Below are 23,082 nucleotides of genomic sequence, written 5' to 3' on the forward strand. Positions count from 1 at the left end.
AAAAAGGAATGAAAAAGACAGTAAAGCACAAAAAGTTTCTTGCAGAGAGTAAGATGAGAAGATTGATACCACTCTCATTAGCTAGCTATTAACTAGTTAGCCTAGCACAAAGTTTGGAAGTAGTGGAAAACAGCTAGCCTGGTTTGTCTTTCCTACAATTTGGTTTTTACATTAATCTAACAAAGAACACTGTGTCAGGGAGCTTTATGGGTCCTGGGATTTTTTTTTAACTTTGGACAGCTGTTTCTGCTGCTTACTGTTAAGCTAAGCCCGAACCTGTTGACTTTAGCTTCATATTTAACAGACTCACATTAGATTGGTGTTGATCTTGGCTGTTCCATTAACTGAGCCTTATTACCACACTGTACCAAAAACAAATGCCACTGACCCTCTTTGGTTATTAAAGTAAAGTGAAGTGATGCATTGAAATAAATGTTAATGTGTGTGCAGTCTACAGATTGTATAACATACCTTTAATATTAACAAATTATAACACAGTATTTCAAAGGTTATGAATTTGGTAAACTGCAGCCCGAACTTTATATTATGATGCTTTAAGGGACAGTTCACCCTAAAAATCAATATACATATTTTTTCTCTTACCTGTTGTGCTGTTAATCAGTCTAAATTGTTTTGGTCTAAGTCACAGAGTGTTGGAGATATTGGGCATGGAGGTGTTTGCCCTCTCTTCAATATAATGGGACTAGATGGCACTTGGCTTGTGGTGCTCAAAGCGCCAAAAAATAAATTTGAGAAACCCAACAGCAATGTCTCTTTTCAGAAATCACCACCCAGTTACTCAAAACAATACACAGAACTTGTTGTGAGCAGTTTTGTGTAGGAACTATTTTCTTTCCCACCAACTGTGTCACTGTGCAGAAGGAAGCGTGTATCTGCTGTACGGCTGATATCTCCAACACTCAGAAACCCACACTAAAACTGTCTAGACTGATAAATTGCACTACAGGTAAAAGGAAAAATATGCATTTTTAATTTTGGGGCAAGCTTCCCCTTTCATTATATGTCTTCAGACAAAATCAGTTGAAAATCTCTTGAGAGTGTAAGGATACCCTTGGAACTCTGGGATAAGATTTTGATTTGGTAGGATATAGTTTTATGTGTATTTAGGAGACAAAATACTTATTAAAGGTCGCTAAATTCCAGTTTTTCTGCCTCTCCTTTCCTCAGGGATCAGTGGCATACGTACCCCAGCAGGCCTGGATACAGAATGCCACCCTGCGGGACAATATCCTGTTTGGGAATCCCTACAATGAGCAGAAGTACCGCTGCGTTCTTGAAGCCTGTGCCTTAACTCCTGACTTGGAAGTGCTGCCTGGTGGAGATATGACTGAGATAGGCGAAAAGGTACAACAGAGAAACACTGAAATTTTCCACTTTCTTACTGGGTAACTGCTTTTGTTTTAGTTTCTTTAGTTATTGTTTTCTTTCAGGCTTCAGACATTTAATCAGTTCAGTTTCATAAACCCTCCCCTCCTCTTCCATCTGTTATATTACTGAATAAATTCACATGTTAGATTGGCAAATAACCACAATGATTAAAGCGATTCTGCTAATGAGTCTCAATTCTGCAGGGCATCAACCTCTCTGGTGGGCAGAGACAGAGGGTGAGTCTGGCCCGAGCTCTGTACAGTGACGCTGACATCTACCTCCTGGATGATCCGCTGTCTGCTGTGGACGCCCACGTGGCCAAACACATCTTTGACAACCTCATTGGTCCAGAAGGAGTGCTAAAGGGCAAGGTGAGGAGTGCCTAAATCCAGGTTTTCATCTTTTTATACCTCTTTGCCGGCTGTAGCTGTAGCTGTGGCTGGAGGAATTTCTTTTTCGTTTGAGGTGTCCGTACGTCCGTAAGTCTGTCCATCCCACTCTTATGATTGTGATATCTCAAGGATGCCTTGCAAGGTTTTTTTTTTTTTTTTTCAAATTTAGCACAAACGTCCACCTGGACTCAAACATGACTGATAGGAATTTGATGGTCATAGGTCATCACTGTGAATCCCTGTGAGAATTCCCTGTCTTATTCTTGTGAATATCACAACGTCCACTTGGACTCAGTGATGACTAATTAGGGTTTTGGTGGTCAAAGGTCACAGTAACTATGACCTTGCATCCATCTCATTCTCATGAACACAATATCTGAGGAACACTGAGGGAATTTCTTCAAATATGGCACAAATGTCCCGTTGGACCCAAAAGTTAAACTTGTAAGAATTAGGTGGTCAAAGGTCACTGTGACCCCATAAAACTTATTTTTGGCCATACCTCAAGAGTTTATATGTTAGTTATGACAAAATTCCCGCAGTGTGTATTAGAATAAAATGATGAAGTGATGACATTAATATATCCAAAAGGTCAAAGGTCAACTTCACTGTGACATCATAATGGTCTGCAAAAACACTTTTCTGGTCATTACTCAACATCATATCTCAGGAACAGAAGGGGAGACATTTGGTCAGATACTGAACTGGTGACACTAATCTTGGGTGTCCACCTTGACACTGTGCTGATTGCATAGATCTTTGCTGCTGGGGGGAGGATGTCTATAAATGTTATCACAGACATGGATGTAAACTGTAAGCGCATCTTGACTTGTTTGCAGAGGCATACAACTGCAAGGCGGTAATTATAGTTTTACTAAAAAATGTACCTTCATTAGTTTGTGATACGTAAACAACACTGCCGAGGTAAATGAACCATTACTACTACTATAGCTCAGAGCATTGCTGTGACTGAGTACAGCCTCACAGAACAGCTAGCTTGTCAGTAGTTTTAGTATTGCTACAGTAGAGGAAGTTGTATCTTTTATTTTACCAGAAAGGAAATTGTATGTTGCATCAGTTTATTACCCTTGGCTTTTCATATTTATGATGCCATTTTCTGATAAGAGGTGGTTGAGTTCCTGTTTGACTGGATCCTGGTGGGAAGATGAATATATTATATTACTGAATATGTCACTGAAGTTGAGCTCGTAGTAAAAGGTTTTTGTCCGTTGGTTTGCTCTGATACTGTCAAGTGTGTAGTTTATGACGTAACAAAGTTTCTTTTGTTGTCTAACTACAGACCCGTATTCTAGTGACGCATGGCATCAGCTTCCTGCCTCAGGCGGATAACATAATGGTGATGGTGGAGGGCAGGGTGTCAGAGATGGGCTCCTACCAGGAGCTGCTCAAACAGAATGGAGCCTTCGCAGAGTTTCTCAGGAACTATGCACTGGAGGACATCATAGAGGAGGAAGAGGCCACAGGTGGAGCATCACTTCCGTTACTCTTATATAACCTCATGTCTCATATTTTATGGTTGAACTTGTTTGAAAAAGCTGTGTAACACACTGTAAACAATGCTTTTACAGAGGACTTGATCGAAGATGAGGAACTGTATCCTGACGATGCCCTTAGCAACCACACAGACATGGTGGACAATGAGCCAGTGATCAACGAGGCCAAGAGAAATTTCATAAGGTAGAGGAAATATTTCTAGCCACCTACAAGATGTGATATTTTTGTCATACATTCTGCCCTTTTCTGATAGCTAAGATTAAAGAATAAAATTTGGTCATGGGAGCATTGTCATCTGTTATCCAACACAGACAGGAGACACATTCTTGAATTATCTTCTGGTGGAATTTTTACATCTTCCAAAAATCGTACCAAACACGGACATAATGTCCCTTTACAGGCAGATCAGCATCATCTCAGCAGATGGAGAGAACCCCAGATCCCGCTCAGTGAGGAGACACGGCTGCAGCCAGAGGAAACACTCAGAGCAACTAGACAAAAAAAAACCACATGAGATGCAGAAACTCATCCAGTCTGAGACCACGGAAACAGGCAGGGTCAGTCTTTTCTCATTCACATTTCTCTTATTGTCCATTTTCTATTTGACTAACAGACTAAAAAGATGGGTCCAATTGAAATGCTAAGATGTGGTGGCTTGTTGGGAGTAAATATTCATCCTTTTTATCCATTTTGGGAGGCATTACACTTAACAACATAGATAAAATAAAGGCAGAAGCTATTAACACCCAGGTGTCCATGGCCAACAATACTATTTACACCAGGGTGTCTTAGCGATGTTGGAATTTGACATAAACACAAACGCATCTACTCAGCTATTCTGCTACCGTTTATGCACATTGTTTATGTAATAGTTTTAATTTATTTTTTATTGTCGTCATTGAGGCTGTCTGAGCTGACCTCGGCTAAACTCTTGTCACTCCCAACCAGGTGAAAACAAAGGTATACCTGGAGTACGCCAAGGCGGTGGGACCTCTGCTGTCAGTGCTCATCTGTTTGCTGTACGGCTGCCAGAGCGCAGCGGCCATCGGAGCGAACATCTGGCTCAGCCAGTGGACCAACGACGCCTCAAGAAATCAGACAAAGGAGAATGTTAATATGAGGGTGGGGGTGTATGCAGCACTGGGCATTGCACAAGGTAAGAAACACTGAGTGTCTTAATAAAAACTATATTGTCATTTTTAAGTCAAGCTCCATTCATGCATTTATTGTGACATATAAACATTTTTATAGAAACAGCCTTTTGCAAAGAGGTGTTTTCAGGTTTCATGTGCACATGTGATATTAACATTGTCTTTGAACCTGAACAGCTACTTAAAACTCTAAATGTCGCTTCCTCCCACACAGCTTCTGGTTGCAGACTTGGTGGAAATAAACTAAATGTCTTTGCTTTGCAGCCAGTTGAAAGGTTTTTCTCCAGTGAGCTCAGTGAAGAGATGCTTTGGCCGAGAGGACCTTCAAGTGGCTGTGGATGTGTATTTTGTTATTGTGATGTTCTTTTTACAGTGAGCTGTAAATGGACAGATGCTGACTGTGTCTACTAGGAACTCCATTACTTTCTCATTCCACAATGAAACCTTCATTTCTCCAATATCTTTTTCCTCCACTCCTGCTCCTCCTGATTCACCCCCATCCTAGGTATCCTGGTCATGATCTCCTCCTTCACATTAGCCATGGGGAACATCGGTGCAGCCAAGAAGCTGCACCATAACCTGCTCACCAACAAACTTCACACGCCCCAGTCTTTCTTTGACACCACGCCTATAGGACGCGTCATCAACCGCTTCTCCAAGGACATCTACATTATCGACGAGGCTCTTCCAGCCACTGTACTCATGTTCCTGGGCACCTTCTTCGTTTCTCTCTCCACCATGATAGTTATCGTTTCCAGCACACCCATCTTTGCCATTGTCATAGTGCCCTTGGCTTTCATATACATCTTTGTCCAGGTACTAAGAGATGCAGATCCTCTTTTTCCTTTCATCTTTCCTAATGCCCCCTTCCTGGGATGGCATGCCGCATGCATGTTGGAGCAGCAGCTTGATTAACCTTCCAGTTTCAGCTTTTGTTTCTCCGTAGCCTGTGATGTTGTCCGTGATGAGCCTGCTTCCACACTCTTCCATGCAATCACAAAGACATATACACTGTCAGGTTGTTAAATACAGCCAGGCCCGAGAATGCACACAATGTACTGACTTTAGTGATCTAGCACCTCCCTCTAGTGGTAGACCAGTGTTAATACAATTTGATCTACTTTATTTATAATGTGTCTGTATTGTAGGCCAGTGTGCCTGGATTTGTTTAAGGGATTTAGGGTGTGTAATGTGCAGCCTATGCATGTAAGGGTAGGGAATTATGCTGTTATGGAAAAATAGAGCAGGTCTGAACTGAGTTGAAATAGTTGGTGGTTTAGATAAAAGACAGTTTGTGTATGTAACAGAGTATCTGTGTGTCTTAACAAGAGCCTAAGAATTCCTCACCTTTGTTTTAAATAGAATTTAAATACAGAATGATATTTAGCAAGATATAGGGTTAAATTTAATGCAAACTATAAAGAAGTCAGTGACACAAATTCTTCACATCGGGTTATATTTCATTCAGGCAGAGATAGCAAGTACTACAAATGCTTGGTGTCTGCATAGGTAATTGTAAATAAGTAATGATTCATTGGAAGTGAGATTATTTTCTATTACATTTAGGTAAAATACTAATACACATGATTAAAAAGGTTTTAAACCACTTTGTCACACACTGCTTTTAGCTGCATTCTTTCATTAAAGGTGAACAGCACCTAATTTTAAAATTCATACATGTTTTCCTATGGTCTAAGACTATCCAAAAATATCAGTAAATATAAACACCTCTCTCCCAAATCCCAGACCAGAGTGGTAAAACTCAAATCCTGGGGAATGTTTTAAGCATAGTCTAAATCACAGTGTGTGTTTATAATAACTTCCAGATAGAAAATGTTTGCATCATGTACATGAAATGAAACAAGCAAACGCTGCCTCAGTTGGTTAGATTTAGTTGGTTAGTTTGAGATAATGGCTTTAGTTCTCCATCAGAATAGGGCTGTATGATGGCATGGTAAAGCAGTGAAAATATTCTAAAAATGGAGTACACTTACACTGCTAATCATATTTGGCTAAAATCTGTTTTGCTGTGGCCCCATCATAGCAGTACACCACTTAGCTTCAGTGCAATGAGATTTGGTTTATCCCTGCTGCTAGCAGAGCAACACAGTACACAACATAAGCACAGCAGAAACGTCATATAGATTGGGCCACAGTGTTTAACTCTTTAAATGTTCCCCTTACAGCTGAACACATCAACAGGACAAATGTTAGAGTGACATTACAGTAATTTGGTCTTTTCTGGTACATCTTTGGTTTTGGAACTTAGAAAACTAAAATAGAATAGAGCTCATTTAGGTGTAAAAAACAAAACAAACATTCTGTGGTTCCACAAAATCAGACACTCATTGGAACAGCTTCAGACTTTAGACCCCATGACATCACAAATTTGGGACTACTTCTCTGGGTTCTGGCTTTAAGAGAGAGGAGCTCATGTTCACAAATGTTGATTAAACTTTTCTAGGCCATGGAAATAACATATTGGAATTCATAATGTCGGTGGTGTTCCCCTTTAAAGAGACATTTGCTGTACTAAACATGTGGGACACTCAGTGCAAGCTTGACTTGCCGATGTTTGTCAGTGTCCTGCACAGACGCACAGCTCTGATGTATCAAAAGTGCATTTTTATCTTGGATCAAGATGCACTGATTTAGTCCACTGGACACTTATCAGCAATGATGTGACCAGGTCACTAGATGCAGTTTCTTCAGTTTAATGTCATTCTACATAGCAATCCTTGGCATCATGTTACCATATACGACATTATAATGATTTTAAGAGTACTGGTATTGTGTAAGTACTCTGCTTCGACATATAGTTGATGTACTGGAATCAGTAGGAGTTGGGAATTTTTAAGCACCTCACAATCCAATTCCAATTCAGAGGGCCACAATGCGACTATAAAATGATTATTGATGCATCTTTGTATTGTATTAATGAAGCAGACTCAGAGGCAGCATCCATTCACTTTACTAGGCCATCACTCTCAATGCAGATCAATGCCCAGAGCACCACAACACCTTAACACAGGCCCCAGTTCACAGAGGTCCGGAAAGCAATAATACACCTTTTTGCACGTTTATGTCAGTTGTATTGCACCGTCCAATTGGTTCAGCTATAAGGAATGCACAGCCCAGTCTTACAAAACTGTTAAAAGTGATCATAATGTAGAGATTTGGGCTTAAAATTTCCAATTACTGACTTTTCTGCGTCGAGACATTGATGCTTTCCCTCTGTCCTAGGAATCCAATTCAGGACAGAAAACTGGCATATCTGTAATTAGGACAAATACATTATGTGAAGGTAAAATGGTAGCACTACTCTCATCAACGTTAAAAGCAGTGTAGTTTTTAGTACGGAGTCACAAGGTGCAAATGTATGGAATGGCACCCACAGGAGGCAGATGACAACTTCACACTTCTGGAGATACTAAAATATTTGTGGGTGGCCATGTGAAGTCACAATTGATCAGGCATGTAGTGGTGGAAGATAGATGGAAGTTTATTTTCTGATACCAAAGTTGTGTTGTACCATTGACACTAACCTCCACTTTTAGGGCATTGTGCTGGCACACGAGAAGTGATGCATCTTCTGTTTTCTGTTTGTCTGGTGCACACATTTTTAATAGGAACGGGCCCTAATCCATTTAACACAGGTGTTGTTGTGCTGTCACACTTGACCCCTCCCCTTCCCCTCCCCCCTTCTCGCAGGTTTGCTGTTGTTGGTTAACTGCCTGCTGTGCCGGGCCTACAGTATGCTGCGGGCAGCCAAGGTCACACACAGCAACATGCTTCAGGGGGTCTTGCGTGCTCCGCAGGCCTTCTTCGAGAGCAACCCCACTGGGCGGTTACTAAACCGCTTCAGCAAAGACATGGATGCTATAGACTCCCACATCCCAGATAATATTGACATATGGATGCGCACTTTCTGGTACACACTGAATGTGCTGCTCATATGCTCTGCCCTCACCCCAATGTTCCTCATAGTCATAGCCCCATTAATGGTGTTCTATTGGTGGGTTCAGGTAAATAGGAAACAAGTCTGCTAACTCATTAATACAACATGCATGTCTGAGAGTGTGTGTGCTGGTAGACTGTTGCATGTGGTTGAAGCGGTCACTGTTTTACTAGCGCTGTAGGTAGAGTGTAGTTTGGTCTCTGACAGTCCAGTAGTCATAGCTGACCGGGGCCTTAAAGGGACTGTTCACCCCAAAATGAAAAAGAAAAGTTTCCTCTTAACTGTAGTGCTATTTATCAATCTAGATTGTTTTGGTTGCTGAGTGTTAGAGATATCGACCGTTGCAATGTCTGCCTTCTCTCCAATGAAATGGAACTAGATGGCACTCAACTTGTGGTGCTCAAAAGAAAATAAATATGAAAAACTTAACAGAAATGTCTTATTCCAGAAATCACGATTTTCTTTCTACTCAACTACAAACACCAACCAAATCACTGCGCAGAGGAAAGCATGCATCTACTCATGGGCAAGAGGTTCATGGTCATGACAGCGCGAGTTGTAAATATTTATTAAACTCCTTGGCTGAGCTGTAATGTCAGCTAGATCAGGTGAGGTTACAGTAGATGCATGCTTCCTTTTGGGCAGTGATACAGTTGGTGGGTGTAAATAACAAGTTCCTGCATGGAACTGCTCACAACATCTGTGGATTATCTTGAGCAACTGAGTCATGATTTCTGGAAAGAGACATTGCTGTTGAGATTTTCAAGTGTATTTTTTTGGCGCTTTGAGCAGTCCCCAAACCTGAGTGCCATCCAATTCCATTATATTGGAGAGAAGACAGACACCTATACTGCCGATATCTCCAACACTCAACAACTCACACCAAAACTATCTAGATTTCTAAATAGCACTACAGGTAAGAGGAAAAATATGTATTTTGATTTTGAGGGCAAACCCTTGAATGGCTCAGTGGCCAGTTGTAGTGTAAGGCCCCGATCACACAGACAGCATTTTAGCAGTGGGAGGTGACTTTTTGTAATTGTTTTCAATGAGAATGAAGCTTTTTACTCGCTGTTTTTGCGTTGCTATGCGAATTGCATGTCTGCACTCTAGGTGTCTGGCATTTTTGCCAGTGCTATCTGAACTCCCCGAGATTAACAAACTTCAGCTGAAAGCAGAAAAGTGCCTCACGTCATCTCCATTTTTTCCCCCATTGTCCAATCAGATGATTTGAGAGGCGGTCCTTCTGTGGTGGTCACGACAACAAGTTTACAGTTGATAAACAATGGAGGAGAAAGTGGTGGTAGTGGTTGCTAGATACCCAGAGCTATACGGCCCAACAAAATACAGCAGGTTATCAAACTGTCTCAGAGTCATCCCAAAATATGCCTGGAAACAGCCATCATGGAGGTGAAGCTCCTAGACCAACTGGTGGTACTGTGATCCACCCTCTTTTTTAGGATCTCATGTACCCACACAGATCTCCGTTTATCTGTGCCCAACAAACTGTTTGCTGACAGCCTCTCATCCTTAATCAGAGCTACAGCAAGTACCCTCCGTCTGTCCATTTTAGTAACTAGATACTAATTACTAGTGGCATTTAATTTTTTTTTAAAAAGTTAGTGCAGTGCGCCTCGCCTTTGAAACTTGAAAAACACTTTCTGTGTGATCAGGGCCTAAGACTGTGGAAGATGTAGTCAGCAGCAATTTTTTTGGCAGATTAAAATTCTAGTTATATCACATTTATTCTCAGAGACAGGGCTACTCTGGAGGCGGAAATAATCTCACTAGTTATGCTCAACGTGTATATTTATTAAATTCATACAGGAAGTGCAATGTCCAGTGGTGACTACACTTGGGTTTTGCTACTCAGCTTTTTACTAACTGAAAGAAGCTGCCCACAGTAGGTTGTAATACAACCCAAATTCAAAAAAAGTTGGGATGCTGCGTAAAACATAAATAAAAGCAGAATGCAATGATATCCAAGTCCAAGTCCAAGTTGTTTTTTGTAAATATACACTCATCTTGAGTTTGATGCCTGCAACACATTCCAAAAAAGTTGGGACAGGGGCAACAAAAGATTGGAAAAGTTGTGGAATGCTCTAAAAACACCTGTTGGAACAATCGACAGGTAAACAGGTTAATTGATAACAGGGTAGTATAATGATTGGGTATGAAAAGGGCTTCCTCATAAGGCTCAATCCTTCACAAGTAAGGGCAGCGCAGGTTTCACCAATTTGTGAAAAGAAATGCATGAGCAAATAGTCCAACAGTTTAAAAACATTTCTTAATGCACAACTGTAAGTAATTAAGAATTTCACCATCTACATTCATAACATCATCGAAAGATTCAGAAAATCTGGAGAAATCTCTGCATGTCAGGGGCAAAGCTGAAAACCAACACTGCTCATGACCTTTAGCTCCTCAGGTAGCACTGCATTAATAACTGTCATGATTATATAAAGGATATTACTACTTGGTCTCAAGAACGCTCTAGTAAACCATTGTCCGTAAACACAGTTCGTCGCTTTGTCTACAAATCCAACTTCTGACTCTACCATGCAAAGTAAAAGCCATTTATCAACAACATCCAGAAACGTTGTTGACTTCTCTGGGCCTGAGCTCATCTGACATGGACTGACACAAAGTGGAAAAGCGTGCTGTGGTCTGACGAGTCCACATTTCAAATTGTTTTTGGAAATCATGGACATCAGGTCCTCCAGGCTAAAGAGGAAAAGGAACATCCAGATTGTTACCAGCTCAAAGTTCAAAGCCAGCATCTGTGATGGTATGGGGGAGTGTTGGTGCCCATGGCATCATGGGTAACTCACATCTGTGGCACCATGAATGTTGAAAGGTACAACCAGGTTTTGGAGCAACATATGCTGCCATCCAGATGACCTTTTTTCAGGGATGTCTCTGCTTTTTCCAGCAAGATGATGCAAAGCCACATTCTGCACGTGTTCCAGCAGCATGGCTTCATAGTAAGAGTTCTGGTACTAGACCGGCCTGCCTGCAGTCCAGACCTGTTTCTCACTGACCATTTGTAGTGCATTATGAAGGACAACATACAACAATAAAGACCCTGGACTGTTGAATGGGAAAGAATTTAACTTTCAAAACGTTAACAATTAGTGTCCTCAGTTCCCAAACACTTACTGAGTGCTAATTATGCCCTCAGCCCAACTTTTTTGGAACGTGTTACAGGCATCAAATTCAGAATGAGTGTGTATTTACAAAAAAGTCAGTGAGGTTTATCAGTTTGAGCATTAAATCTTTGCACTGCATTCAATTAAATATAGGTTAAAAAAATAATTTGTAAATCATTACATTCTGTTTTATTGATATTTTACACAGCTTCCCACATTTTTTAGAGTTGGGGTTGTACATCTAGGTGAGCTCAAGTCTTTTCCCAAACATACTTGCTGGTCTTCATAGACCTCTGGTGCCAGGAGAGACCTCTATGCCAGTCAGGCTTGCCAGATAGCTACAGTAACTTGTGCCCCCTGAGGTTTCATGAGGTTATTTCTGCCACAGGAGCTGCTCTGTCTGTTGGGAGACTGTGGTGTCAGAGCTGGGTGAACTGTGGTAGCTGGAGAACAGCAGTTGTTATTGTGGTGTGTGTAGTGTTCATTGCTGCAGTACTGATGAATTTTTAACAATAACAAGGCAAACTCTAAATCATCCAACACTAATTTTTGCAAAATAACTGCTCGTGGTTTGCATAATGAAGAATTATTAATGTGACTAGAATGTTAGATTTTACTAACTTAAAGACAAATAGATCATCGTCCTTCTTTGTGTTTATTTTGGACACTGTTGTGATTAAGAACTAACAAGTGTAGGTGGTCACATAAAAAGTTTTCATTAGTGTTTCACTGGCCATTTTAAATTTGAGAATACGATATGTGGTGATCAAAACAAACAATCCTGTACCTGACCTCAAGATGGCACAGTTTGGCATATTTCTGCTATTACATCTGGTTAAAGGAGCTCAATTTTACACATGAGCCCAGTTAACTTGTCACAATGAGTACTAATCGGCCTTTGAAAACAGCTGTATAATGTTTTCTGTGGGGCTCTGGGGGGAGCTTCCCTACATAATGTCATCAGCTCGGGCTTGAGACCTTAATAGAAAGAACGTAAGAAGTAACTGCAGGTGCTGAGTTTGAAAGTATCTGGTGCTTTAGGAGCTTGACCCATACCAGGGAATAAAAGTCACATTCAGCCTCTGCTGCTTTGGTTTTGACTGTTCTTTTTTTAACCTTGTGATTGCCCAAAACTTTATTGAAGTGACATACTAAATCATTTGAGCCTTTTTAACCAGGTAGAGATCACACAATGTTAGCTGTTTCGTAAACCAGACTATCTCATAATCAAGCCTTCAGGTATTAAGTTAAACAATCATTAATCACTCAGTCAGTAGCACATTTCATATGAGTCTGTGCAATGTACGGTGCCTATTCACTATACATACAGTACAGGCCAAAAGTTTGGACACACCTTCTCATTCAATACGTTTTCTTTATTTTCATGACTATTTACATTGTAGATTCTCACTGAAGGCATCAAAACTATGAATGAACACATGTGGAGTTATGTACTTAACAAAAAAAGGTGAAATAACTGAAAACATGTTTTATATTCTAGTTTCTTCAAAATAGCCACCCTTTGCTCTGATTACTGCTTTGCACACTCTTGGCATTCTCTCGATGAGCTTCAAGAGGTAGTCACCTGAAATGGTTTTCCAACAGTCTTGAAGGAGTTCCCAGAGGTGTTTAGCACTTGTTGGCCCCTTTGCCTTCACTCTGCGGTCCAGCTCACCCCAAACCATCTCGATTGGGTTCAGGTCCGGTGCCTCAGAAATCGCAAGTTAACAGCAGCTCAGATCAGAGACCAGATGAATGCCACACAGAGTTCTAGCAGCAGACCCATCTCTAGAACAACTGTTAAGAGGAGACTGCGCGAATCAGGCCTTCATGGTCAAATAGCTGCTAGGAAACCACTGCTAAGGAGAGGCAACAAGCAGAAGAGATTTGTTTGGGCCAAGAAACACAAGGAATGGACATTAGACCAGTGGAAATCTGTGCTTTGGTCTGATGAGTCCAAATTTGAGATCTTTGGTTCCAACCGCCGTGTCTTTGTGAGACGCAGAAAAGGTGAACGGATGGATTCCACATGCCTGGTTCCCACTGTGAAGCATGGAGGAGGAGGTGTGATGGTGTGGGGGTGTTTTGCTGGTGACACTGTTGGGGATTTATTCAAAATTGAAGGCACACTGAACCAGCATGGCTACCACAGCATCCTGCAGCGACATGCCATCCCATCCGGTTTGCGTTTAGTTGGACGATCATTTATTTTTCAACAGGACAATGACCCCAAACACACCTCCAGGCTGTGTAAGGGCTATTTGACCAAGAAGGAGAGTGATGGAGTGCTGCGGCAGATGACCTGGCCTCCACAGTCACCGGACCTGAACCCAATCGAGATGGTTTGGGGTGAGCTGGACCGCAGAGTGAAGGCAAAGGGGCCAACAAGTGCTAAATACCTCTGGGAACTCCTTCAAGACTGTTGGAAAACCATTTCAGGTGACAACCTCTTGAAGCTCATGGAGAGAATGCCAAGAGTGTGCAAAGCAGTAATCAGAGCAAAGGGTGGCTATTATGAAGAAACTAGAATATAAAACATGTTTTCAGTTATTTCACCTTTTTTTGTTAAGTACATAACTCCACATGTGTTCATTCATAGTTTTGATGCCTTCAGTGAGAATCTACAATGTAAATAGTCATGAAAATAAAGAAAACGCATTGAATGAGAAGGTGTGTCCAAACTTTTGGCCTGTACTGTAGGGTTTTGTCTAACCTTAATAGGACAGTTTAGCCCTCAAATGACTATTTGAATATCAGTTACCCACCCCATGTTTCATTGAATTCAGGAACCCTCTGAGGTGAATGAAGAATCCAAAAACAATGAAAATCCTTGATAAATTGATGTTAGTTGGAGTATACCTTTAAGGATCATGCAGACTTTGAGGATAAGAAAAAGTCAATTAAGCTTATAAGCATTTCCTAAATGTGCTTACACTTATAAATCTGTTACACTGTATATGATCAGTCACAATCAGCTGTACTAACACAAACCTCATATTATTTCTATAGCTTTGTCTTGGCATCCATCATGCATGGCCTGTGTCTTTGCTGCATCATTCGTCTATAACCTTAGCTTCTGTTTGAATGATATATGTCGAACTTCTGCAAATGAAAGCCAAACCGCTTCTAAATCAGTATAATGGCACATAGAGATACTAAGCTAAACTAAACTTCTAACATTTTCAAAGTAATTGCAGCTTTCATTAGACTAAATTCATCATTGAGAAATCTTTGAGATGAAAAACAAAACACCTGCAGTTTGAAATAGCACACATTTTATTTGCTGTATAAAAATTGACAAGGTTTTTGTGCAACAAGTGATTACTTGTTCTTCTGGCTTCACATGCAGTATAAAGACATTCCTGAGGAGAGCTGATTTATATTTAGACTTGTATTCGTCACCTCTGTGGAGCTTATGTAACCTTTGCTGGCTTCCTATCAAAAATGTGTAAATTGGAATATCAGATGAGCTCTGCAGGTGTTTTGTTTACACAGGCTTTCTTTATTATCCTGCATGCGTGCGAGTGTGTATGCGTGTGGGCTCGTTTGTGTGCATCATAATTGTTTTTGAATATCTGGGCATCTGTGACACCATGTTCAGTTGTAATGTTGTGTTTTGTTTCTCTCCAACTCAACCCCTGTAGAGATTTTATGTTGCCACGTCTCGGCAGCTAAAGCGTCTGGAGTCAGTCAGCCGCTCTCCCATATACTCCCATTTCTCTGAGACCGTCACTGGATCTAGTGTAATCCGAGCCTATGGCAGACACTCTGCCTTTGTTCTGATGAGTGATATGAAAGTGGATGAAAACCAAAAGAGTTACTACCCTGGTATAGTGTCCAACAGGTAAGTGTCCTGTTTCAGCTCAGCAGAACAGCAGCTGTGTTCCAGTATTATTGTCTCCTCTTTTATCCTTCTGTACACAGACACTGGTGTGATGGATGACGCCTTTAGAGGAATAGTTAGTATTTTTTCAGGGAGAACAGTTATTTACTTTCTTGAGTTAAATGGACATATTGACACCACTATCACATATGCACAGTAAATATGAAGCCAAAGTGCAGCCAGCAGCCGGTTGTCTTAGCACAATGACTGGAAACGGTCTAAGGGTAAAAATGACTATTTGTTATTTTACAGGCGGTTATGTGAAGGCCTGCTTCTTGTCTGGTCACAGAAATATTGTACCCCCATAAAACCACAATTTCACATTTACACTTATGCGTCAGTGAGGATGAAACAAACAACATTAAACATTTAAATAGTCACCTTTAGATGCTGGTTTGTGGATAATACACTGTAAAATGTGACAAGTTGATCAAACTAAAAAAAAAAAAAAAATATCTAGGGCACTGGTAGCCTTGAAAAAGGCAAAAAAATAGCTAACACTCTGAAAGAACACGTTAATTTCACTTGTTATTTTTACATTGCAACAACTTCATCTAATTAAGTAAATACAACTAAACTTTACGTAAAATTAACAATAAGAAATAAATTTAACATAATTTAAAATCTGGGTAAGGCAAAAATAAATATTTGGCCTGAGTTTGTCACATTACAGGAAAGTGTGTTATTAACCACCCAACCAGATTTGGATGATTAAAAAACTTTTCCAAGTATATAAATTGGGTTTCAGTATTGCTAATAATAATAATAATAATAAAAAAAAAAAAGAGCAGTATTCTCTGCTCTGAAACACTAGGGGCGTTTCTGCTGAAGGCGCTGCATAGAAACAGACTCTTGTTAGCATCTAACCCAGGGGTGCCCAAATACTTCTCAGTGGAGGGCCAAAAATGAATCAGGGTGGAGGGTCACGGGCCAAAACTAAACATTCATGTTGCAGTGCATTTAATTAAATGACTATGATATAACTATGCAAAATAAACAGTCATACAAAGTAATTTAGAAAATGAATAACATTTCTGTTTATTGAAAGCAGAAAAATAATAAGTACCAGGCCTATGTCTCTAAAAACATGGGACACAACATGTCCCTACAAGACCAATATATTATAGTCTCCACTGTCTTGAACAATCATTTTCAAATAGGAATATAATTGAACAACAGCTTTAGCTTTTTAGCCTTTTCTTGTAAATCACTGAACTGTGTTTACATTAATTTCAGCTGAAACATTAACCATACAGAGCAGAACATGCTCCAAAGTACCAGACATTTCACGCCTAGGCCTCCAATACATTCATCACTGCTGACGGGAGCTAAACAGCGCCACCCTACCCTCAATGTAACACAATGCTGATTTGTGGTCAGTAGAGGAAGTGCAACAATAAATAAATATTTAAAGAGATATTCCGACTGCTGGCAGCGGGAAAATAATAATTATTTAATTATTGAAAATTTGAGCATGGGCCGCGGGCCAAAACTAATCGGTTGGCCCGCGGGCCCCAAATTGGCCAGCCCTGATCTAACCAGTAGAACACAACACGTACATTTGTGATGGCTCTTTCTTGTGTTTTTATGATAGTGAGATTTAAAACAGAGTTATTTATTAATTTAATTATTAGATTAAGAGAGCTAAGACAGCATGTAGAACGTAGCGGACTTGTTGGATTTTACAGTGTAGAGATGAGAGGTATCAATCTTCTCATCCAACTCTCAACAAAAAATCTGGTATTTTTTAAAAGCAACAATGTGCATGTTTTTACCTAGCTTCCACATTATGTGTAGGTTCATTTAATTGTAAAAGGGAGAAAGGCACCTCTTCCTTCAAGCAGCTGTTTTTGCACTAAGTAAGTTTGGTAAGTGGATAGGATCTCCTTGGATCCACATTTTTTTACTAGGATGGCGAAGACATGACCCACCCTACTCTCCCTGTAATTGGTTGGTACTCGTTGCCTTTGTTGTTGGTTGGATTGCTTAGATTTAGAGATTGGGAAGGGTAAGAATGTCAGGGCAATCTAACCAGAGGGTAGGGTCAGTCATGCCTTCCACAAAACTCATCAAAGCTAGCTCAGCTCTTTGGCACTGCTTTCCCTTTGTTTTCTCAATGCTTCATCTGCATGTGCATACTTATTATGTTTTATGTTGTTACAATGTATGTTGACAATTTGAAGAAAAGATCAGAAACAGAAACTAGCTCACTAATCTCAGTAGCCTACAGACATCATGGCAGAGGTGAAGAGAGTGAAGAGAATGTTGACGGAGGATGCAAAGAAAAGTAAAACAAGAGAATCGCTGAACAAGAGGCCCGACATGACTGAACTAAAACAAACTCATGCAGGGAGTTTTGTCGTTTTTCCAGATGCTAAAAATCACATTCAAATGCTAGCAAACTATGTAAAATTACATTGGCTGAAAACACTTGTCGTATTTCCTGTCATACCAAAGGCTCAGTTCCAGAGTTCTCCATTCGGTCTAAATCAAGACTGTAACCCGTCTGTAACACTCTGTCCTGCAGGTGGCTTGGAGTGCGTATTGAATTCATTGGGAACTGCATAGTGTTGTTTGCTGCTCTGTTTGCTGTGACTGGAAAGGAGAACCTGAACCCAGGCCTCGTGGGTCTGTCAGTGTCCTACGCTCTACAGGTACACTACAAACTAACCACTGTAATATGATCTATCCATAGCATTTAACTGTTAATACAATAGCTTATGTAAATTAGAAGCTGAGTTCAGTTTTGTGTATAAGCAAGTTAGCTCCATATATGGTGTCTATGTTACCAGATGTGACTTCAGTATTATAATGGATAGCATTAAATCAATAGTACCCATGTCTAAACTTTGACGATGTTACAAAATAACGTAGGGAACCTATTTAGGTCATACTGTGTTTAAGGTTTCTGCTAGAACATGTTTCCATGCTTTAATCAAACTAAATGGTCATAAAATTTTTATTATTTTCCTCATACTGTCTGTGCTGGAACACCTGTATTCACTCTTTGTCTGAAACACTCTGTTTCAGCACCTGCCTCTTTAACCCACCTCCCAAAAAAGCCCAGTCTGCCTCGATTGGTCAGCAGTTCTGCGTCTTCCCTATCTCTGTGTTGCCGCAACTTTTTCTCATTAAAAATCACCAATAAATTCTAACCACAACTGAATATGTTTCAGCAGGAATACGATGGGAAATTGGGGAGAAAGTAACAACATCAACAACCAAATTTATATGTTTCCCTGACATTTGCATGGCGCTACATGTAGCAGTGTGCTTGCAGCCTGACAATGACAGTGTATAGCTGCACTTTCTCCCTTTAAAAATCACCAAAAAGCTTCTGAACACAACCGGACATGTTTCAGATGGAATTTGATCCGAAATTGGGATAAATTTACAACAATGGCAACCAAGTTTACATGTTTTCCTGACGTTAACGTGAGCAGCAGCCCTGAGCAGCTCTGAAAAATAGTCTTTTAAGCCAATTTAATCATTTTATAAATGGTTTTATCCCTAAGCCTTGCTTCTTAAATGGCTCCTCATTCGATCAGATTGTAGTTTTAATCATCCGACAAACCGATCGTTTGAATTTTTCTACGAAATGGTCAACCTGAGCTCACCGGATCGTCTTGGCTAGCTATACCAGCTTGTTTTTAGCACCTGAAGCTAACCACTCGTCTGCTCACCTGCCCTGCTTACCGGACGCCTAAACTTCTCATCGGGCCCAGTTTCTGGGCCCTCGCCGGTAAGTTTCCATTCTACTGGGAGATTCTAAATGGACTGAATTGTGCTACTATCATCTCAACGCTGCAGACTCCTTTTTGGAGTCCTCGCGTGTAAGTTTGCTGCCGCAGTTGTGATTTGTCTCTCCAGCCACATCCATGACCACAGCCGTGTCACCTGGGGATAACAGCCTGCTCATCAAAGCCAACAAAAAAATTGCTTACCTGTCTGATGAAAACCGTCGACTCGCAGCAGAACTTAAAACCAATGAGACCTTACTGTCCCAATTTTTGGATTTGGCCCATGAACAGTCCCGGAAAATCTCCTCACTCTCTGCTGCCTTCCACGACACAGTCCCTTGGAATTCCTCCACCTGTCCGCAGCCGTCTGACCGCTCAACACCCTCTCCTCCGGCGACTGCTCACGCGCACCCCGACGATGAATGGATCAAGGCTGGGGATAAACCAATGGTCATGGTTGGAGCAAAATCAAAAGTCCTGCCGCTCCTCTGTTCCACCCCAAACCGACCTGCACTTTCGCCACTCTGGACGGACGCGACTCGAGGTACCAAAACAAACGTTCCTCCCACTGGATCCAAGTCTTGCCTCGAGCTTTCAAATTGTTATGGTCTCCTGTCAGCTGCTACTCCATCTGTGCCTGTCTCGCCGCCAGGGGCACCATCGGCATCCTCGGCCAAGGCCTTGACCTCCTCCTCCCGGCAGACCTCCTCCTCCCAGCGGATGATAGTAAAAGAGGCTGCTCTCAGAGCGAGACTCTCCGGTGTGTCTCCCCGCACAGCCATCATTTACCGCCCCCCAAAACTACATCCCTCCTTCCTTCCTGATTTTGCTGACTTTTTGACCCAGTTATCCACCATCTCACCATCTGTTCTTCTCCTGGGCGATTTCAATCTACATATTGACAGTACTGACGATAAACCGGCCACAGAATTTTTAGAACTGCTGCAATGCTTCAGTTTCACTCAACACATAACCTTCCCAAACACACAGCCGTGGTCACATTGTGGACTTGGTTTGCTCCACTAATCTAAACATTCAACAGCTATCCAGTCACAATCTGCACATCTCCGACCACCTGGTAATCACAATGAACATTGAAATCCCTACCCCCTCACCTATTGAGAGCCGGACAATAACCTTCATAAAATTTAACTCCCTCACACCTGCAGCTCTCTCAGCCTCTCTCATCTACTGTCTGTCTGCCTCACCTCCCCCGCCCTCTGATGACCCTGCTGACTTGGTAAACTATTACAACAGCACACTCTCCTCCTGCTTGGATCAGCTTGTCCCCACCAAAACAAAACTGTCTCATTCACTCACTCTGCCCCCTGGTACACCCCCGCACTCCGCCAAATGAAATCCCGGAAACGACAACTGGAAAGACTCTGCAAGAAAACTGGATTATCTGTTCACCTTCTCGCTTACACAGACCATCTACAACAATACAAAGATGCACTCAACGCAGCCCGGACCACCCACTACTCCCACCTTATCCACTCAGGCTCCAACAACCCCAAGGCTCTGTTTTCCACCATAAACTCACTCCTTAAACCCCTGGACAACACTCCCTCATCATTCACAACTGAAAAATGCCAATCATTCCTCTCGTACTTCCAAACAAAAATAGACACAATTTACAGTAACCTCAACACCCCTGGAACCCCCCCCATCTCTCCACCAGCCTCACCACCTGCCACCATCCAGCCCCTGTCACAGTTCTCTCCAATATCTCCAGCCCAGCTAACAACCCTCATGACCGGGATAAAAACCTCCACCTGCACCCTGGACCCCATACCGTCCAAACTCATTAAGGACTGCCTTTCTGCCATCTCCCCACTCATCACCGACATCATTAACACCTCCCTCAATTCTGGTTCTGTTCCCCAAACCCTCAAACTGGCTGCCATCACACCCATCCTCAAAAAACCTGGTCTCAACACTGACAATCCAAATAACTTCCGCCCTATTTCCAATCTCCCCTTCCTATCTAAAATCCTGGAATGTGCTGTAGCCTCCCAACTCAGGACCCACCTCACCTCCAATAATCTCTTTGAATTCTCCCAATCTGGTTTCCGATCAAAACACAGCACCGAGACAGCCCTCCTCAAAATTACAAATGACCTCCTCCTCTCCTCAGACTCCGGACACCTCAACATCCTCATCCTTGTCGACCTCACAGCAGCCTTTGATACCATCAACCACTCCATCTTGCTCTCCCGACTGAAATCTTCAGCTCACATCACGGGCACAGCACTCACCTGGATCCGCTCCTACCTCACCAACCGACACCAGTTTATCAGCACTAACAACTGCACCTCCACCACCGCTCCTCTGTCACAAGGCGTCCCCCAGGGATCGGTGCTTGGTCCCCTCCTCTTCATTCTATACATGCTCCCTCTTGGCAAAATCATCCATCTCTACGGACTACAGTTCCATTACTATGCCGACGACATCCAATTGTACATTTCCACCAGAGCCATCACCAACACCACCCTCTCCACACTCAGTAACTGTCTCTCTGAAATCAAAAACTGGATGCAAAGAAACTATGTTCAACTAAACAGTGACAAATCAGACATTATCATCATTGGTCCCACATCCCACACCAGAACCACCCAAAACTTAAGCCTCACCTTCAACAACAGCACTCTGTCCTCATCCCCGCACATCCGGAACCTTGGTATCATTTTTGACAGCCAACTTAAGTTTGACCACCATATTAACTACATCACCAGGACCGCCTTCTTTCACCTCAAAAACATTGCCCGTCTCCGCCCCTCACTCACCTACTCTGCTGCCGAAACCCTCATCCATGCTTTCATAACATCCAGACTAGATTACTGCAACAGCATCCTATACGGTTCATCATCGAAAGTCCTCAATAAACTCCAACACATCCAGAACTCCGCTGCCTGCCTGCTCACCCACACCCGCTCCCGAGAACACATCACCCCTGTCCTCCAAAAACTACACTGGCTCCCCATTTCACACCGCATACAATACAAAATCCTCCTACTCACCTACAAATCACCTAACATTTTAAACTGTTATTATTTTTATGTAAGCGTCTTTGAGCACTTGTAAAAGCGCGTTATAAATAAAATTTATTATTATTATTATATTGTAGACACTTGCAGTGGTATGCCTGGAGCAGATGACCATTTAAAGAAATCTGACGTCAGCTTGTAGCCAAAGTAGGAAAAACATTTTAGAACAGTTTGAGGCCTGAGGTTTTTCTCACAGGGATAATTTTTAGTTTATGTTAGCAATGAGTACAATTATTGTGGGTAATGTGTAATTCTGAATTGGTCGTACGCACTGAGAATTACCGCCCAGTGCTGCAACAGTTACACTCAGTAAGGAGTCTGTAAGCCATTCATCTACCTTTTAACTATTTCAACCATTGATCCACCACTTGTAGCTACTCATTTCCTATGGTTGGCTAATTATTTCAACCCTTACATGACTAATAGCTAACTGTTAAGACCTCTCTGTTCTGCCCTGCTCTGCTTTTCGGACACTCTAAATTGCAATACATGGTGGTCTGGAGTTACAGTTGATTTAATATGTGGATGTTTTTTTAACCAAAACATAATTTATGATTTTTCAAAATAGTTGAACTACTTCATAATCTTTCCATGTACCCTCAGTAAGAGCAGAAGTACCCACTATGGAACACTGAAATACGTTGTATGGCATTGTAATAACACTTGGCGGTGTTGTTTTCATAGGTGACCATGTCTCTGAACTGGATGGTGCGAATGACTTCAGATCTGGAGAACAACATAGTAGCAGTGGAGAGAGTGAAGGAGTACTGTGAGACCAAGACAGAGGTATCTGATATTGTGTGTGTGTGTGTGTGTGTGTGTGTGTGTGTGTTTCCCTTACTAATATCCTACGGAAGC

At 41.6% G+C, this 23,082-nt stretch overlaps 1 protein-coding gene across 4 annotated transcripts in view; it reads left to right on the forward strand.

Moving 5' to 3' along the window:
* Nucleotides 1–23,082, forward strand: part of abcc3 (ATP-binding cassette, sub-family C (CFTR/MRP), member 3) — an 88,288-nt gene that overhangs the window by 58,526 nt on the left and 6,680 nt on the right. Inside the window, exons 17-26 of one of the 4 annotated variants that reach the window (XM_049563516.1) lie at nt 1,189–1,365; nt 1,593–1,760; nt 3,082–3,265; nt 3,371–3,479; nt 3,697–3,853; nt 4,245–4,452; nt 8,159–8,472; nt 15,199–15,398; nt 17,965–18,091; nt 22,909–23,010. In XM_049563516.1, coding sequence (XP_049419473.1) covers nt 1,189–1,365; nt 1,593–1,760; nt 3,082–3,265; nt 3,371–3,479; nt 3,697–3,853; nt 4,245–4,452; nt 8,159–8,472; nt 15,199–15,398; nt 17,965–18,091; nt 22,909–23,010 — 1,746 coding nt within the window. Of the gene's footprint in view, nt 1–1,188; nt 1,366–1,592; nt 1,761–3,081; nt 3,266–3,370; nt 3,480–3,696; nt 3,854–4,244; nt 4,453–4,952; nt 5,264–8,158; nt 8,473–15,198; nt 15,399–17,964; nt 18,092–22,908; nt 23,011–23,082 lie in introns of those variants that run through there. The other 3 variants (XM_049563517.1, XM_049563518.1, XM_049563519.1) reach the window with 3 other exon arrangements.

The sequence above is a fragment of the Epinephelus fuscoguttatus genome, linkage group LG20, assembly GCF_011397635.1.
Source record: "Epinephelus fuscoguttatus linkage group LG20, E.fuscoguttatus.final_Chr_v1".
NCBI lineage: Eukaryota > Metazoa > Chordata > Actinopteri > Perciformes > Serranidae > Epinephelus > Epinephelus fuscoguttatus.